General features: G+C 40.2%; 2 protein-coding genes across 3 annotated transcripts in view; both read left to right on the forward strand.

Annotated features, from left to right (window-relative positions):
- Nucleotides 1-16,207, forward strand: part of LOC109425388 (PDZ and LIM domain protein 2-like) — a 51,142-nt gene extending 34,935 nt beyond the window's left edge. The window contains exons 3-5 of one of the 2 annotated variants that reach the window (XM_062846421.1): nucleotides 14,091-14,215; nucleotides 15,081-15,675; nucleotides 15,736-16,206. In XM_062846421.1, coding sequence (XP_062702405.1) covers nucleotides 14,091-14,215; nucleotides 15,081-15,675; nucleotides 15,736-15,853 — 838 coding nt within the window. In that variant the 3' untranslated portion in view covers nucleotides 15,854-16,206. Of the gene's footprint in view, nucleotides 1-14,090; nucleotides 14,216-15,080; nucleotides 15,676-15,735 lie in introns of both variants that reach the window. The other variant, XM_062846420.1, reaches the window with a different exon arrangement.
- LOC115257005 (BUD13 homolog) lies at nucleotides 15,984-20,101 on the forward strand. Its single transcript, XM_062858791.1, is given in 4 exon segments — nucleotides 15,984-16,052; nucleotides 19,386-19,537; nucleotides 19,723-19,817; nucleotides 19,820-20,101. Coding segments are annotated over 4 exon segments (561 nt in total). The 3' UTR covers nucleotides 20,065-20,101.
- Nucleotides 20,102-20,130: the final 29 nt, after the last annotated feature.

The raw sequence follows: 20,130 nt of genomic DNA on the forward strand, positions 1-20,130 counted from the left end.
TCAATCCAAGAGAGCGTGTTTGAGATTCGATTTTGTGAATAGCTGTAAATGAGTAATTATGATTGAGGAATGTCGTAGGAAGCATTTGAAAGGTTCTGGTTGTGATGCTCGATTGAACACAATGAGTCTGGAAAACTCAATTCACGAGAGTGTGTTTGTGGTCACATTTCATGACGTATTAACAAAAAAGGAAGTAGTCCGACGTTTTTATTTCCTGAGGTTGCATTTAAATTATTTTGATGAATCCTGGCAAGCTTCACCCCTATATGTTTAATTTTTGGTAACCTAATTGAAGATGAGAATATATAAAATGAAAAATATATAAAATGAAGACAACATATGCTTCTGGAGTCTTATTAGTACTATCCAAGAAAGTATTTTAATAACAGCTAACAGTTCCTTAGGAAGAAAAATCAGCTTTGTCAAGATTAAATTAAATTCGGAGGAGGTTAACGACTGGGAGGAAATATTGAACTGTTGTGGCTTTCTCAGTCAAAGATTTAATTTTTGATTTAATTCAATGTTCGACATAAGAGCCACGTACCAAGTTCTAAAAGAGCATATTAACCTCAAATTTTTGAAAATTGATGAGAGGTGTAACATATAAAGTATAGTTTTTTTATAGAAAATTTTGTTTTACTTTAGAAAAATTCATAATGAAGTTGACAGTTAGTTCACTGGGAGATAGTCATGAAAGCAGAATGTGTAAATAGGCCAGAATATGAAATTGCTTAGAGTGAGGTCCGATTTTGGAGTCAGGTAAGGATTGTATCAAAAGCCTAACATAATGCCAACTTAAAAGTCTGGATAGGTATAAGCCGTCAAAATCAAGTTTTTTTCTACTAGTCTAAAAAAAATGCCACAACCCAGAACTGTCGCAAAATCTTCATCAATATTTTAGATTCGTATCCGAGGTTATAAACAGTTAAAAACTGTATTGATAAATGTATAAATACTCTGATGTTGAAAGCATGCATAAAAAAAGTTGACAAAACTATTACATTTTTTTCAGGAGTTAGTATGACCCAACTTTATGTTGATTGATTTTAACTATTGGAATGAATCTTTTGGAAACTATTTGTAGAATAAAGTATAAATAACATTAAAGAATGGAGAAGAAGGCGAATGTAGTGAGCGTGTATTGTATATTAAAATTGATAAAATTCATCAATATGTGCTCACAAACACACATGGAAATACTAGGTTTCTAGATTTAGCATTTCACTTTATGCCATTTCATGTTTAATAATTTTATAATGTTGTGGATGATACATGTCGATTTGCGTGCGTGCTATTTAGAGTGCACGCGCAAAATAAACATCGCACAGCTTCTGCGATGAAAGCTTTTGTTTGGTGCTTTCGAAGCAAATGCCTCCGAGTCTGTCGTCAGTTCGAATGCCCTCGTATGAATCGGAAGACAGCGACCGTGATGCGAATGAGATGACATGAATGAGAATGTGCGTGAGTGAAATAGGAATAGTGTGTGGGTTTGGGATTTGCGTGGTCGTAAAGCGGTTGTTCCGAATGACAAGAAGGCAGTTTATGAACGAATTTTGTGGCGTATGGATGTTTCATGCGCGGCGTGCTAAATATGAACGGGAGTTTTGGTCGGGATTTTATATTTTAACGCGGATCGATCACGGATACCACACCATCTATTGTTTTCGTTGCCACGCGAGAACAATGACGAACATGATCGATTATGCTGCGATACTCATCCCATACAGGAGCGATGCATGCATAGCAAGGATTAACACAATACTCTTTAAAATAAAAACTCTCATTTTTGGTTAACACCCATGCCGCACAGGGACTGTGTTGGAAACACACATTTTTTAAAATTGCTCGTACGATCACGATCACATTTTTGCAAAATATCAATATTTTTCGGTATTTGATGGTGGTTTATTGCCAGTGAGGTTGCCATGTCGAAATTATTGCAAAATACATGCTCATGTGAGCGTATACGAGCAATTTTAAAAAAATGTGTGTTTCCAACACAGTCATGTGCGGCATGGATGTTTACTAAAAATGTGCAGGCCGAACACATTTTTGAGCGTAACCGTTTTTGCGTGTACTAAAACCACAGACAAACAGACGTCTCACTCTAATCATTTCTCGTCGTTGCCCTTTTTAACGGTTAGTTCATATATTTTGCAGTTCGCAAATCGCTCGGTCACGGCGCTCGCATCGTTTTAGCTCCTGTTTGACGTTTGCTCACTGCCGCCATCTACTGAGTGGTTTGCGTTACACAGCTTGGATAGCATTGGGCGATTATGTTTTCGTGACGATGATTTTTATCGCAATTTGTTCCAAGTGATATGTCTGTTTGTCTGTGCTAAAACCCACGCCCCCATAAGAAACTCTTTGAGGAATATGAGAAAAAAAACTTCTGCACGAAATCCAGAATATATATCTGGAAGAATTCCAGACATGCTGGACATAACTAGAATGTGGTCAGTGTACCCAAAATAGAAACAACAGAGATCTGTTTTTTAATCATTTTATGTCAGCCATGAATGTATCAAGGGAAAGGTAAGCGATTAAGCGCTTTTCTCTGCCAATGACCATTCCGCATGTTTATAATAAGTGGCAGGGCTGAAGATACACTATGTTCAAGGAATTCAAGCACATTTCCATTGCGATAAGTTCCTGCGCTGACCGGGAATCAAACCAGTAACCTTCAATATGGACTTGCTGAATTACCGGCCTTGGTCTTGCTGGAGTCAGTTTGCTGATGTTTGATCTTCTCCAATAACGTAAGACATACTGTTACAACAAGCAGTAGGTGCCAAATTTTGGCGCAAACTTATTATGTTTCCAGTTCAAAACCGAATTAGCGACATTTTTTCTTTGACTTCCGCTGCTTTTGCCTTGCGTTAAACACAATTTCGGAAGTGGGGCGCTGTATAGAGCACAAGGTGTACAATAAAGCGCCCCACTTCCGACATTGTGTTTAACGCAAGGCAAAAGGAGCGGAAGTCAAAGAAAAAATGTCGCTAATTCGGTTTTGAACTGGAAACATAATACTAAACTCGACAACATGGATGTGGCCATCAAAAACCGTGTAATGTGTCAACTGGTTTGTTTATGCCTAACATCATACCGAATGCGCGTAAGTTTTCTATGAATGAAATTTATTAATACGCTCACCTGTCCTGGCCTGCATTTTGCGTGGGGGTATCGTAAACATAACACACCTCCTCTTGATACAAATGCACGTCATCGCACCAACCGGAATCAAGAGAACATCCCGTGCGCGGAATTTGTAGGTACCTACAAAAAGAAAAACAAAATCACGCGCAACAGGTAGGCGCCAGCTATAGTAGCCAGACTGCGTGACGCGTACTGCGTCATCAAGTTATTGCGCGCTTCATCGTCTTTGTCTACAGTTCACTCTAACACCTGTCTATCAATTCTATACACTGTGACATGGTGACAGGTTATGATGCCTACAGGTGTCGCTTGTTTTTTTTTGCATTGATGTGCACGTGTTTGGTGGATCCTCTGGCGAAATGGACACATGACCTAAATTAACGTTTTTTTCCCTTAAAACTGTGCTTTGATATTGAGATTGTTAGCTCATGTGCCTTCTTATGTGGTTAAGAAAACTTGTAGGTATAGGTATATCAACGGCAATACTTTGAGGCAGTTAGCTTAGCTAACGTCATCATCTCGTCCGGAAATAGAAATGCGCATTTTCATTCTCGAGTTTTTCGTCGGCGACGGCCAATGTATTACGAGTGGTAGAAAACTGCAAAGCCAATATTCACAGTCGCGCATTTGAGAAAACCGAGTGTAACAAATTAAGGGGTTGGGTTTGACTATTTCAGAGAAAGCGCCGAGGAATAACAACGGATGCGACGACGATGGTTTTAAGTTGCGAAATCGTTTTGTTTGCTTCGTTTTTTTGTCAAGTATCGTCGGCCTTTCGTCTGTGTTTTGGTGAAATAAAAACATTGATGGGTACCTTCAAAATGAATAATGCCCACCATTTATTTTTATTCCTTGTTGGGTATATAAGTCACTGCGACCATTTTTTAGATCTATTGTGACAAATGCCCGCAGTTTTATTAAGCTATGTCAAGTTGACGTAAGCATGATCCCAATGGTGCTACAGTTCGGATGAACTGTACTATCGTACTGGCGTTTGTTCTGCAAACATCAAAGGGTTCTATCAGCCCCTTGTCGAAGAACCTAATTCTTTTAGCTGCAATTGCCGGACAACGGCACAACAAATGCTCCGAGTCTACTGTATCTATGCCGCAAAAGCGGCATACTTCATCTTGAAGTTTCCCAATGAGCTTCAGATGATACCGGCTCGGACAATGACCTGTTGGAAGGCCCGTAAAAGAACTCAAATCTTTTTTAGATAGTTCTAGAACTTTGCGAGTGTTTGAAACGTCCGGCTTTATGAAACGTTTCGACTGTCTCGCAAAAGTGGTGTTTTCCCAATTGGATTTTATTTTCTCATGTTCCCATGATTTAAGCTCCATTCTGAGAGAACAACCAGACACACCACAAAATGGTTCTGGCCCTATGAATTGATGAGACGATCCAAGTCTTGCGAACATATCGGCTTGTTCGTTTCCTTCAATTCCACAGTGCCCTGGAACCCAAAATAGCTTCACCTGATTTCGGCAAGCTAATTGTTGAAGTGACTGAATACACTCCCAAACATGTTTAGAAGTGCATGTTGCTGATTTCAAAGCATTTAGAGCTGCTTGCCCGGATAAAAACTAACCATAGGGTGTTTGGTGAAAACCATTCCTGCACCATACAGTGTACCAGCTACAATAATGTATATTGTAATGAAATGGTTCACTAAAAGCTTCGCACATTGTAGCTACTATACATTTACATTCGATTTTTATGTAACACTATATTATACTGTTTTTCTTACGTTTGAACCATTCACTTTTCCGAAACATTATTTTTCCGTGCATTTTTAATTATTTATTCAGTTTTAGATTTTTTCCATGCTTTGTTTTGTCGATCTTTGTTTATGATGCAAAGGAAAGGAAAGAAAAAAGTGAATAAGTTGAAACATCAATTTAAAGTCAATAAAATGTTTAAATAAGTAGTAAACCAGATGTCTTAAGAATCTCAGATCCAAGAGATATGGCGGGCTAGGTATGTAGAGTGCGACGAGAGGAATACGATTGACGAACTTTATCTTTGACGTAGAGCCATCTTTAACATATGGACTGGATTGAATACTGAAAAAAAATCTAATATAGGTTCGTCTGTGGGTTCGCTTCTTAACCTAACTTATACTTGAATCGAACTTGACAGTTTTCTAATGAGTTGTTAAATACATACGTGTATTTCAAACTTTAGTCAAACTGGAGCCTCAATATTGCAATAACGGTTAAGCACGCTGTAATGATACTTATGTACCTCGTCACCCACTTCATGCAACTACATTAGGTCTAATAATAATGCTTAGCGCGCTCGGCATAGTTCCATCATGCCGCTCAAAGTGTTGCCACAAATAATGCTTAGTTTGCGAAACCCGGTTATGTGGCTGGTGGGGCATGGGAGCCTAAGCTTCAACTGCTAATGCAATCAGAGACTACTCAGACCTCGACTCAGACTTAGACGTGGGCGATCCAATATATGAAGGGTTATCCAAAACGCTCTGGAGAATTCCCAAAGCGCATTCTCATAATGCTAGTAAGCCTAAGATGCCATTAACAGGAGAAAAATGACAAGATGTTATAAATAATGTTATGTTATATTTTACATGGTAATGTAATGTAAACCAATACAACATAACAAAAGAGAACCATTCCAAAACCATTTAATTAAATGTATAACCAGTGGTGAAACTACAATTAAAAACAATATATTTACGGTACATTTTGTTGTTTGAAACCATACGTGTACCATACAATGTACGGTTTATTAAAACCCACGTATCAGTATTTATAACAACTCATTTACAATATAATGTATGGTTTTGCAAATATATATATATGGAGAAAAATATTTTTTTATATTGTTACGATACTTAGTATATTTTAAAAATCTTATTTACAATTTACTGTATGGTGTTCTACATTACGTTTTATTGTTTTTGTATTTTTATTTTTACAGTGGTTTCTATTGTAAAAATATGGTTTTAAATAGTACTGTTACAATACAACGTTCGGTTTTTCTACTGTTTTTTTTTATTCGGGTGGCTATGAGACATCATGCAAATTGTTGAATGTCTGTAGTTTCTGCGTAAGCAAATATTACTGCATTCTAAAATCGCCTGGATTACAGCTTGAAAAACTGTAGGCCATTTGCCCATAGGGATTGATATTTTGATCCCGGGGCCAGTAACTCCAGCACCTACTTGACCGTTCAGTTTTGAACCATCAGTGTAAAATACGACTGATCCTGGGTGTAGTTCTGGGCCACCATTTGTCCACAGATTTCGCCCAGGATTAATCACTTCAAAAGAGCGATCAAAATTGTATCTTTTGCTCATCCAATCACTGTTATTTACGATGAGAGAGCCGATACTAATTGTTTTCAAAATACTGAGATGCCCTCTTAGGTCACCCTCAAAGAGTTGTTTAGTTCTTTTGAGCTTCAATACACTCTTTGCAGCTTCTAATTGAACAAATTGATGCAATGGAAGTAGGTGAAGTAAAGTGTCAAGCGCTATAGACGGCGTATTTCGCATTGCACCAGTAATTGAAAGAGTAGCTAATCTTCGAAGTTTTTCCAGCTTCTTTTGTGCTAATCTTTCATTTGTTTTAGGTCACCAGACCAGTGACGCAAAAGTAACTCTGGGTCTCACAATTGCCGAGTAAATCCAGTGGATCATTTTCGGTTTCAATCCCCATTTTTTATCAAAAGTTTTCTTACTGATCCATAGAGCACTTGTAGCTTTACCAACTACCTGCTCAAGATGTAAGTTCCAATTTAGTTTGCTGTCAAGATATACTCCAAGATACTTGACTGTATTTGAAAGTTCCAAAAGAGTTCCTTTCAATTTTAAGTTAGTAATTGATAACTTTCTCCGTCGTGTAAACGGCACGATCGTGGTTTTAGAAGGATTTCAATCCTTCCTTATCACACCACGAGGAGACTAGATTTGAGGCAGTTTGCATTCTGTTAGCGATAACGTTGACATATTTACCACGTATAAGTATAACTATGTCATCAGCAAAGCCAATTACTTCGAAGCCCTGTGCTTCCAGTTTTTTTTTGAGGAGATCATCAACTATCAAAGACCACAATAGAGGTGATAGCACGCCTCCTTGTGGGCACCCTTTAACTGCTCTAACGGTAATAAATGAGCTGCCAAGGTTAGATGATATCTCTCTTTTTGACAACATTTCTCCAATCCAATCAACAATGCATCTGTCAAAACCATGTCTTGACATAGCATTCCTCATTGAATCGTAAGATGTATTATCGAACGCTCCTTCAATGTCAAGAAACGCAGCAAGTGAAATCTCCTTTGCTTCAAAGGGTTTTTCCAATTTTGTAACCAGCTTATGAAGTGCTGTCACTGAAGATTTGCCCTCTTGATATGCAAATTGATTTTGGCTCAATGGGCTTTTAGTTAAATATGACGATTTTATATACTCGCCTAGTATTTTTTCCATTATTTTCAACATAATGGACGATAAACTTATAGGTCTGAAGGATTTTGGTGATGATTTATCCTTCTTATTTGCCTTTGGGATAAAAGTGACTCGCACTTCTCTCCAAGCTGTAGGGATATGGCTTAATGATAAGCTTAATCGGAACAACTTGGTTAAGATAGGTGTTAAGATTTTTTTACCCTTCTGCAGTAGTACAGGAAAAATTCCATCCGTACCTGGCGCTTTGAAGGGCTCAAAGGAATCAGTCGACCATTTGACCTTTTGTTCAGTTTCGGCCAGAATGCATGCATCACTCCTAGCACCTACTAACCCAGTTGATTCATCATCTTCATGAATATATCTCCTGTTTTCATTGGCCTCAGTTTGTGATATAGATGTATTCTGGTCTTCAGCGAAAGCAACAATAGAAAACGGAAAATGTGTTTTCATCATTGTTACTAAATTTCTTCGGAGCTCTTCGTAAAAGAACCGTCTTTTTTACGAGTTCCAAGACCTATTGAATGATCTTTAGTGAGGACTTTTTGCAATCTAGCAACAATCGGAGTACTTTCAATGTTTTCACATGTGTGCCTCCAATTTATCCTCTTCGACCTTCGGATTTCCCTGTTATAAATCGTGAGGGACTCTTTGTATTGTTCCCGCTGTTGTGTTCTTTTAGCCCGGGTTTTCTGCCGCAGTTTTTACAGGTTACTATTCCACCAAGGAACATCTCTATTTGAAGAGCGTTTCTTTGGTGCACAACTGTCAAGAAAAGCATGTTTAATTATGCTCGAAAGTGTCGAAGCGCTTTCTTCATGCTCATGACGAGAATTTGGAATGTAATTTAAGTTATCCATTCCCGATAAAAGTTTCGATTTATGAATCTCCCAGTTAGTTTTCCTGGGATTTCTTGTAGTTTCTATGAGTTGACAGCCAGCATCACGCCTGCACTAATCGCTGAGGCCATCCGTGATACTCCATCGGATGTAATCGATTTTGGTATTTTCGATGTCACTGAAGAACACGTTCTTAATGCAATTCGGAAGCTGAAGTATTCTACGTCACCTGGACCTGATGGCATTCCGTCATCTTTGCTGAAAAGGTGTTCCGCTGCATTTTTAATGCCATTGACGAAGCTGTTCAATCACTCGCTGCAACAAGGTACCTTTCCTACCAGTTGGAAAAACTCTTTTCTTTCACCTGTGTTTAAGAAAGGCGACAAGCGTGACATAGCTAACTATAGTTGAGAGGTGGTGTAGGCACAGCAGCGCCACCATGACACATGCGAGCACAGTCCGAACCACACTGCATTTTCAAAATGACCGTTAATTCGTGCGACGATTGCGATTTGAGTGGTATGTCTGTTTGTCTGTGATATAATGTTATATTATCTTGTCATTTTCCTCCTGTTAATGGCATCTTAGGCTTACTAGCATTATGAGAATGTGCTTTGGGAATTCTCCAGAGCGTTTTGGATAACCCTTCATATTGGATCGCCCACGTCTAAGTCTGAGTCGAGGTCTGAGTAGTCTCTGATTGCATTAACAGTTGAAGCTTAGGCTCCCATGCCCCACCAGCCAGATAACTGGGTTTCGCAAACTAAGCATTATTTGTGGCAACACTTTGAGCGGCATGATGGAACTATGCCGAGCGCGCTAAGTATTATTAGACCACTAATGTAGTTGCATGAAGTGGGTGACGAGGTACATAAGTATCATTACAGCGTGCTTAACCGTTATTGCAATATTGAGGCTCCAGTTTGACTAAAGTTTGAAATACACGGAAATACATAACAACTCATTAGAAAACTGTTAAGTTCGATTCAAGTATAAGTTAGGTTAAAAAGCGAACCCGCAGACGAACCTATATTAAAAGTCATTTCAGTGTTCAGTCCAGTCCATGTGTTAAAGATGGCTCTACGTCAAAGATAAAGTTTGTCAATCGCATTTGATTCGATTGTGGTCGAAGGCAAGTTCACATGAGAGAAGAGGAGAAAATTCCCCTAAATGCAAATACAGAAATAATAGTGTTGAACTCATCCACTGATTTACGGTAATCTGACCTGCATCATTCCGGGTTGGCCTAGATTCGTATTTCTCTCATCGCACACACCTAGCCCGCCATATCTCTTGGACCCCTGCTTGGACCTGCAGTTCTTAGAATAGGACATTTGGTTTACCACTGATTTAAACATGTTATTGATTTTCAATTGATGTTTCAACTTATTCACTTTTTTCTCTTTCCTATGAAAGCTTTCTTTTGCATCAAAAAAGTCACAAACATCAACAAAACAAAGCACGGAAAAAATGTTAAACTGAATAAATCTGGTGTTCGATTTGAATAGGTCGAATCTGCATATGAATCACAGCAAACATACGACCTATTCAAATCGAACACCAGAAATAATTAAAAATTCACGGAAAAATAATGTTTCGGAAAAGTGAATGGTTCAAACGTAAGAAAAACAGTATAATATATTGTTACATAAAAATCCAATGTAAATGTATAGTATAGCGAACCATTTCATCACAATACACTTTATTGTAGCTGGTACACTGTATGGTGCAGAAATGGTTTTCACCATACACCCTATGGTTAGTTTTTATCCGGGTACAGAGGGATAACATCATTAGCTGCCTGCTCGAAAATATTTGAGATTATTGTGAAAAACGTACTGTTTGAATGCTGCAAGAACTACATATCCACGGCTCAACATGGATTTTTCCCTAAGCGATCAGTGTCTACCAATCTTGTCGAGTTTACGTCACTATGCATTCGGTCGATGGATGCTGGAAAGCAAGTGGACGTGATATACACGGATTTCAAATCAGCGTTTGATCGTGTGAATCATAGGATTCTCCTCAATAAGCTTGCTAAATTGGGAGTATCCGCAGGCTTCGTTAGATGGTTCGACTCGTATTTATCTGGTCGATGCGATCTGGTGCGCATTGGTTCGACCCAATCGGAATCAATTCCTATTCCCTCTGGAGTGCCACAGGGAAGCAATCTTGGACCACTTTTATTTTCGCTGTTTATCAACGACGTAGCGTTTGTACTACCCCGCGGTGAAAGAGTGTTCTATGCCGATGACGTGAAGTTTTTCATCGTGGTCACCAGTATTGTAGATTGCTTGGCACTTCAGGCAACGTTAAACTCTTTTGAATGCTGGAGCAGGCGAAATGGATTGGAACTCTGCGTGGAAAAATGCAATGCAATTTCTTTTTGCCGAAAACGGAATCCTATCCTCTTTGAATACTCTTTGCAAGGTGAAAAGTTGGAGCGGAAGAGCGAGATTAAGGATCTTGGAGTGATACTGGATACAGAGATGACGTTCAGGCCGCACTATGATGATGTACTTACTAGAGCAAACAAACAGCTGGGCTTCATTTTTAAAATTGCTGATGGATTTCGAGATCCTTTGTGTCTAAAGTCTCTGTACAGCGCTTTAGTTCGCTCTATTTTGGAAACGGCAGCAGTTGTTTGGTGCCCGTATAACCGGAATTGGATGGATCGTTTTGAAGCTGTACAACGGAAATTCGTGAGATTAGCTCTTCGGGGCCTACCCTGGCGGGACGCTGTGCATCTTCCTCCGTATGAGCATCGGTGCATGCTATTGGGGTTGGATACTTTGGACACAGAGAACAGACATCCAGGCTAGAACAAATTTCAATCAGAACGTTGTGTAAGGATTTGAATCTTCACTTGAGTAAGGTTGCAAACCAATATACGATGACAACACCAACGCCGCCAAACACCATATTGCCACAGTCAGTGGGGAATTGAAACATTTCAAGTGGTGAATTTAATTAGTATGAGAAATTAACCGATTGCAGCGCCACGGTATTGCCACTTGTGTTTCCGATTTCAAATGGCCGTTAAATTCCTTACACAGTTGCGGAACTGGACTTGGATGTCTGTTCTCTGTGCTTTGGAGAAAAGGAGATCGTCTATGCAATCCAGCTTTATTGGGAAGCTATTGAATGGCGAGATTGATGCTCCAGCCTTACTCTCTGAACTTCGTATTTACGTTCCTGAACGGCCACTACGACGACGCAACTTTCTCCATTTGGATTCTCGCAATAGCCGATATGGACAACATGATCCTCTTAGGTATATGGTAGTGAATTTTAATAATGTTTTTGATGATTTTGATTTCCGTTAACGTATTTTGTAAAACTTAGATTGGTTATTTTTAAAATGTGAGTATTAGTTCTTAGTTTTAATTTTGTATTTTTAATGTGTAATATGTTAAGATGTGGGTTTTTATGCCTAAAAAGGCTTTTCCCAACCACACTTCATTAAGACTCCAGAGGTCAGATGAAGAAATACAATACAATAAATACAATACAATATCAAACAGTATATGCTTGTGATCAGTTAAAGAAATTTCCTCTGACACATGTCAATTTTTGATTTTTTTCCGAAAGTGTAGGGCTACACAATGTCAAATCTAAAACTTCCTGCCTTATAGCATTTATAAAGGTAGGTTCATCGCCTTTGTTACATAAATCGATTTCATTTCTTGAAATGAAATCTAAGAGATGTTCTCCCCTATTATTGATATCTGTGCTAGCCCATATCGTATGATGAGCATTTGCATCACAACCAATGATGAAAGCTTTATTTAGCTTTCTGCAATAAGAGACAAAAGCTGCTACTTCTGGTGGAGGTACATCATCCACATCTCCCGGAAAGTATGCTGAAGCAACACAAATTTCCGTTTTTCCATGGATTGTTGGTACTTCCATCATAATTGCAACAACGTCACGATTAATGAATTGTGTAATTGGAACTGCATTCACATTTCCATTTACTAAAATTGCAGATCTAGGAGGTAACTGCCCTACTTTATAGATTAATTTTGACGAATTGGTATGGATTCCCATTATCCTACAATTATTTGTCCATGCACGCTAACGCCTCTCAGCACAAAAGTGCATAGTTTCCAGACTACACCAAAAATGTGTAACCCTGGCACATTCACAAAATCAGCTTCTGTGTCCGCAAAATCGTTAAATTCGCAAAAAAAATTGTACAGCAATCTAGCTAGGTTTACTAGTGACCTTGGAATACAAAAAATATCGACATTTCGCATCTAGACGACTGTACACAGTTAGAAAAAATCACCGAATTCGGTAATATTTTACCGAAATCTCAACCGTTAAGTTTTTTACCGGAGAAATTCGGTGACGTTTACCGAACTTCGTTAAAATTTGACAGATAAACGATAACATTTTACCGAAATTTGGTAATTTTTACAGAATTTCGGTAAAAAACCATTACCGAACGTGCAGCTGTTGAGATTTCGGTAAAAATTACCGAACGCGACTAGCTGCGTACGAGCTGTTTTTGAACATGTGTAACTGTAACACATTTTTGTGTGGTCTGGAAATTATGCACTTATGAGTAAGGCTGCACATTTTAGTGCTGAGCGGTTTTACTGTGTGGTTCCTGGATGAAAGCGACATCCAGTTTATTCTCAGCAAATCTTTTGCAAAGTACAGCTGTTGCTCCCTTTGCGTGATGCAGATTTACTTGAATGAACCGTAATTTTGTTTGCATTTTGATCCTTAGAATCCAATAATTGTTGATTTTTATACGTTACATCAACAGCACTTGTAGTCTGGACAAAACATAATAGGGTTTTCTATCCTCTTAACTCCACACAATCCTAGGATTTTTACGTATTGATCAATGATCATTACGATATGACTAGTTTTCTTGTAGGTTTTTAGAGTTACTTTCAGCCCTATGCTTTGGTTTTTAACTACTATATTCACTTAACAAGATAATACAGATAGATAGCACACACACACACACACACACACACACACACACACACACACACACACACACACACACACACACACACACACACACACACACACACACACACACACACACACACACACACACACACACACACACACACACACACACACACACACACACACACACACACACACACACACACACACACACACACACACACACACACACACACACACACACACACACACACACACACACACACACACACACACACACACACACACACACACACACACACACACACACACACACACACACACACACACACACACACACACACACACACACACACACACACACACACACACACACACACACACACACACACACACACACACACACACACACACACACACACACACACACACACACACACTAATAGATAAATAATAAAAAAGTATAGGATAAATAGAATATATTTGAATAGTAGTGTCAAGCAACTAACCGTTAAAAATGGTAACGATGAAAAGAGAGACGTCTGTTTATCTGTGCCTTTAGGCTAAAAAAAGCTTGGAAAAAAAGAGAGTTTGTAACTTCAGATTAACAATGATGATCAGATTGCTATTTTGAAAGAACAAGAATGACTGAGATTAGGTTAATTATTATCTAAATTAAATGTGTTATTATAACTGTCAAACAATTATCGAAACGCTAAAATATGGCTTTTTTCAGAGATGACGAGGACGCAGCCAAGAACCCTGATAAACTGAAAGAAACGCGCGAAATCAAATTCGCAAACGAGGACTTTAATGCCGATAACCCCTCCGCTCCCAAAATGAAGGTGGACGAAGGACGTGGTACGTTTTGCCAGCTCCAACCTAACTCAATTCATCCCCGTTTATTACCTCTACTAACCTCAATCTTTTTTTGTTCTTTGTTTACTGTATCCGTTTACCATGTGACGACTTGAGCAGAAGGCTGGATTCAACCACCAGAGCGCAAGGTGTGGCACCCGATCGTATGGCAGCAACCACCACCTCCGATTCCTCCCGATGTAGCACCGCATCAGCAGTTGATTCGCAACATCCGCCGACTCTTGACCGAGACGGCTAAAAAACCAGAGGAACGTCAAAAGCACATCGAGCACATGATGCTGGCGCTTCCGACCGGTCCTAGACCGAAAAACGATGACGACTGCTGGGGTGATGATGACCCAGAACCAGAACCAGCGCCCAAACCAAAGAAGAAGAAATCCAAGAAAGTCAAGAGGAAAGTCGTCGCTCGGAAGCGTACTGAAAGCGAAACCTCAGAAGAAGATTCTGTAACGCTGGATTCGATGTCAACCCCGGCAGCTGCGGCCGAACCAATCCCGGAGGAAGATTAAGAAGGACAAACGAAACCTTGTTGAACCCTTTAGAATGTACTTACTTTTAATTCGTAGCTAATCGATAACACTAACACTTGTACACAATCGAGACGGAGAAAGGCTAATTTACACACGAATACACTAACAATTTATACAAACACTATTTTAAGGGCGGACCATGAAGAAGCGTTTGTTGAAGAAATTCATACAACTGTGTTTTGAACCAAGGTGATCACAACGTTGTTTTGCAAACTGTGCTTAACCATCTACCCAAATCGATAATAAAACGGAAGCGTTACTGTTTTTCCAAAACAAACCTCTCACTTATTCCAAAAGAAATCCTAACGATCTTTCAGCATCCTTTTCGCCTTCGCCACGCTCGCAGACCCGATCGGAAACTCGCAGCCCCAAGTACACCCCAGAATGTCCAATGTCGATGGCTCGTTCGCCGTCGTGCGAATCGTGCGAGTACACCAATGCGGCGGTCGTCGAGGAACAACTGCGTCAGATGCAGCAGCAACTGAACGAAATCAGCATCATACCGATGCAGATCCAGGCCACACTCAGCTATCTAACGAAGACTTTGGCCAAGTTTGCGCCGCCGGAGTTACAGCGTGAACTGCCCGTTTCTTTGCGAAGTAGCTCAGTTCGCGAAACAATTCCAGAAGAAAGCGAATCCATGGACGAATACGAGCAGGACAAGGACTTGGAGTACTACGAGAACGATGAAGAATATCTGGCACCATTTCTGGAGAGGCTATTTGATGAATCGGAAGTGCTTGAAGAGATCTCGCCGAGAGAGTTGGGTGATGATGTCGATCGGCGCGAGAATGGTCCCGATCAGGAAGAAGAAATCACCGAAGAAGAGCGACTGAAACAGGAAAAGTTTGAGCGCGTTAGTAAACTTGAGCAATCGTGGCCGTGGAGTCAGACGGCAAAACCGATACATAAGTATTCATATTTCTCCGTTCTATCTTAGTTAAATAACATAAAAATATCTTTCTATTGCAGGAGATCAAACTGCCATCTGGTGCCTAGTGTTGCGTTGGAAAAGTCCAAGATCAAACAGCTAACCGAAGAAGTTTTGCCATTTTATAACCGTGGCTACCGTCAGAGAATTGGAAACTGAGGAAGATCGCCATGGCGCATCTAGTGTGTTTATAACTTTTATACTTATTTTTGAGTTCTTTTGTAACTAGTTCGTTAGACCTGAGCTAGAGGAGGCAGTTTCGGATGAAGTCACGGAATCGTGTAGCAAAATGGCTCTGCTGTTCGCTCTGGCCAACCCACTCCAGCAGCATGTCCTATGCAGTGGAAAACTTAGTTTTGTGCGTACTACAATTCTATTCGTGTATATTTTTCGGGTTATCAAAGGATAAACATCAATTCACTTTTAATCGTGTTATAATTATGTTTCTCAGTTTAGTAAAAGAACAATAAACCATATCTTCCCAAATAGGGTCTTCTTTGATCTTCATTGAATACGGTATTCTAATCGGAATTGTACTTCACTCGAACTCGAAAAACGAAGTAAAAATGAGAAAATTGGAAAATAGTAAAATGGTAAATTTCTATTTTGACATTTGAGGTCGACCTTGACGTGATGGAACTCGACATTTTTCGTGGTGAGGTTTCAACAATGTGCCGACCTATAAGCTATTTTACGAGACGTTTTACCGGTGGGCCGCTCATTGTTATTGTTTACATTTGATGTTTTTGTTTTCACGAAAAGTATTTAGCATAACATGTGGTGAGCGCCAATCAGATTTTTTGCTGGCAGAGATTTTTCGGTTTCTAATGTGGCATGTATCAAACCCCCGAGCTGCATGATTCCACTAGCAGATGAAAAAAGATCCCCACGGTCTACGGATATTGATTATAGTGGGCGGATTGACGCATTTTTGCAGATAAGGCTTTTTACGGCATCATCAGCATCGGCAGCCATGTTGGATATGAGCCTCAAAATTTCAAAGTGATAATTCTCTGCCACCAAAGCGAATATTCGTATAAAAAAGTATCATCCTATATGCTCACTCGCAGTGATTGCGATGATACTTTTTCTGCTGCATTGCTGCAGAATTGACAGTTTTTTATCACTTCAAAAACGCGAGGCAAACAATCATTGAAAAGCAAAAAGTCAATGATTCGTTTGAAAACTTAGTGATGCAGCAAGACACCATAAATGAACCCCGTTTGTTGGATGGGCCTGTATCAAATGTTATGCTCAACCCCATGAAACGGCTGTCATCCACATACAACTAGAGTGACTGGAAGGGAGAGTGGCGTCAATGTCAAAATTGGAACAGCGATCATCTGTCAAATCCATACAAATTCCCGTTCCAAACGAGCAGGAGACCTGTCAACATTGGAACATGACGCCACTCTCCCTTCCAGTCACTCTAATACAACTGGATTGAAGCCAAAAATTTGGTGCTGGACGTGGTGCTAATTTGAATTGGCGGTTGCATCAAGCTGAAAACATAGTGATTTTTCTTTTTGAGCAGGCGCGATATTCACATTTAATTGACTTTAGCGTTGTTTAACATGGGCTAAATGTATTTTCATACTTGTGTGTCTTGTAAATTTAACAAAGTTCACTAAATGCATTGAACAATATGTGTAAATAGTAGTTTCTCTATCACGAATTCGCCCCCTTAATGCTAGAACTAGGTAACTCGTTTTGGAAAGTGCAGATAAAAATGGCTGGTAAAACTTATCCTGATATAAAGCAAACTCTTTGTTGGTCTTAAAAGTTGAATTAATATGTGTTTTCAGATTTTCAATTGACAAACTTGTGTTTATTGTGGTGTACGTTCAGATATAAACAAATTACTTGCGATTTCGCAAAACCAGTTACCTAGTTCTAGCATTAAGGGGACGAATTTATCTTCGTACGACAAAGTTCGCATCCGCACGTAGCAGATTGGCCAGCAGACTGAAATTTCGTAAACAAACCCGTGGCGCCCCACCAAAGGCGGCGGCTTCAAGAACTAACGCTTTCTTCAGGGGGTTGGTTATGCTAGCGAAAATGTAAAGAAATGGGCCCACCGGTTGAACTTCAAAACTGGTAAACATTCAAAAAACAGCTGATTTGAAACGTCTCATAAAATGCCTCGTGGCCGTGCAGTTAGCACCAAGCGTCCCGGATAAAAACTAACCATAGGGTGTTTGGTGAAAACCATTCCTGCATCATACAGTGTACCAGCTACAATAAAGTGTATTGTAATGAAATAGTTCGCTATACTATACATTTACAGTAGACGTTCGATAACTGCAACATGTTTACGTTTCACTTAGCGAACGAAAATCCGATAACTGCAACGCCTGACAGTGTCAACAAGCCCAATAGACCATTCCCGTCAAAAATTTTTATGTGCTCTACGGCTTTCCGACAAATTATTGAGCAAACTTTCCCAAAGAACCCATATGTTTTGAAGCCTCTAACTATTGAAAAACAATGAAAAACCTGCGAAGTAGCGCTTCAGCCCTATAGTCCCCTATAAAATATTTTTCCAAAAAACTCGATGAACCCCTTTCTCCGCTACGGCTTTCTCGGAGAGATGCGGAGAATTTTCAATCAGCTGGTTGTCAAATATGACGTTTAAAAATTTTGTTTTGATCTGCTCCCATCCGCTCTGATCGCTCTAACAACCACCATAACAACCAGTCGAAGTATTGAGGGATTTGCACAAAAGTGCACGCGGCCTATCGCTTCTGAAAGGTACAGCCGCGGTTTTCACTCCCTGTTTACTTCATTCTTATGGGAAATAACATTGCGGCGTTTCCTACGGCACGGCTGTTCCTTTCGAAAACGATAGACCGCGTGAACTTTTGTGCAAAGCCCCTTTTTGAAACATTTCAACGACCGCTCGGTGTTTACGTTTCAAGAAATCTGACAATAGCTTTTTTGTGAAAATCTCGTCTGTCTAAAACGCGCGAATTTCGAAATAAATAATTTCGCGAGAAAACAAGCAGATGCGTATTTATAACCATCATCAATTCCGATACGAATCATAGCCGTGAATAAGTTCAGTCCGATCGTTCAGGTATAGCATGAAGGCATCGAGGACGAATCGGTCTGGGTGAGGAGGCGCCCCAATTCGTAGGTGTCATAGACAAACGGCCACCGGAGCTGAAGGCCCAGCAAGATTTCAGCAGCAGCGAGTGGCGGGAGCTAGCGGGTGATGGCGGTAGTGGAGGCTGGGGGAACCAAGAAAAAAGAAGTACTGTATAGAAGGAGAGATTCCGACGAGCGTCCTCCCAGTATGAAGAGAGCGAGTTCTGTTTATCCTTCAAAGCGAGGCAAAAGATACGATTCGGATGATAGCCCACCCAGTAGAAAGGCTGACGATCGATTCAGGAGAAGGGATTCCACCGTAAAACCATCGCGATGTTCTAAGAAAGATTATCGAAAACGTGGAGATTCGGACAAGAGCTCTTCAAGACGGTTTTGACCAGAATCCCCCTAGACGTATACTTCCAAAAAGTCCGATACGATCGGGTGCGAGTGCAACAGGAACGAGGTCCTTCTCGGGCATCGGAGTTCAGCTTCCGGCGGGTGAAACAGGAACCACCGGACTGATGGAAGTCCGCCAATAAGAGGAAGAAATCGATCGCCAGATTCCGATCAGAGTCCACCCCATCGAATAAAACGTGAACAGGATAGCACCGCTGAGAGTCAAGCGAAAACGAAGAAGCGAATCCCCTCGGTCCGGGCCATCATTATCAAGTCTCAAAAGATGATCACCACGCTGAATGGGAAACGGGCCGAGCTGCAGGACGTCCGCGCTCTAAAAGTTTCGTCGGTGCGAAGGCAAGCTGTTTGATCGGATGTTCGCGCATGCTTCCGGTCGGTATGCTAAAACAATGGTTCGGGAAAAGTATTATTTACAGTATTTTTTTTCTCAACTGCAATTTCTAAAATCAACAATTCTCCAGTTTAATTTTGTATTCCTCCACTTGTTGCACATTATAAATTGAAAGTCTTTCTATTTATAGTGTGCAACAAGTGGAGGAATACAAAACTAAACTGGAAGAAGCGGCCCACGAGATGAAGAAGCTGCTGACCCGGTAGAAGGACGTTGAAGAACTGGATCGGAAGCACCAGAACGTATCGGTGATCCAATGCGAAACAAGAAGAAGGAAAAACATTGGCAAGGAGGCCGACCGCAAAATTCGGTCTACAAGGGAGCGTTCCCGGACAATCGGTTCGGAAAACGGCCCGATTATCACTGGGACGGCGTCAATCGGTTCAACAGCTTCGAGAAGAAATGGTTCGAGATGATGGACAAGAAGGCAGTCGAAAAGGAAGCTTACCAGTACAGCGTGGAAGACATTTAAATATGTATGTGTATACAATAATACTAAGTATTCTTTACTGTTTGATTTTTTATTTAAAAGGAGGTA

This window comes from Aedes albopictus, chromosome 1 (genome assembly GCF_035046485.1).
Source record: "Aedes albopictus strain Foshan chromosome 1, AalbF5, whole genome shotgun sequence".
Taxonomy (NCBI): Eukaryota; Metazoa; Arthropoda; class Insecta; order Diptera; family Culicidae; genus Aedes; species Aedes albopictus.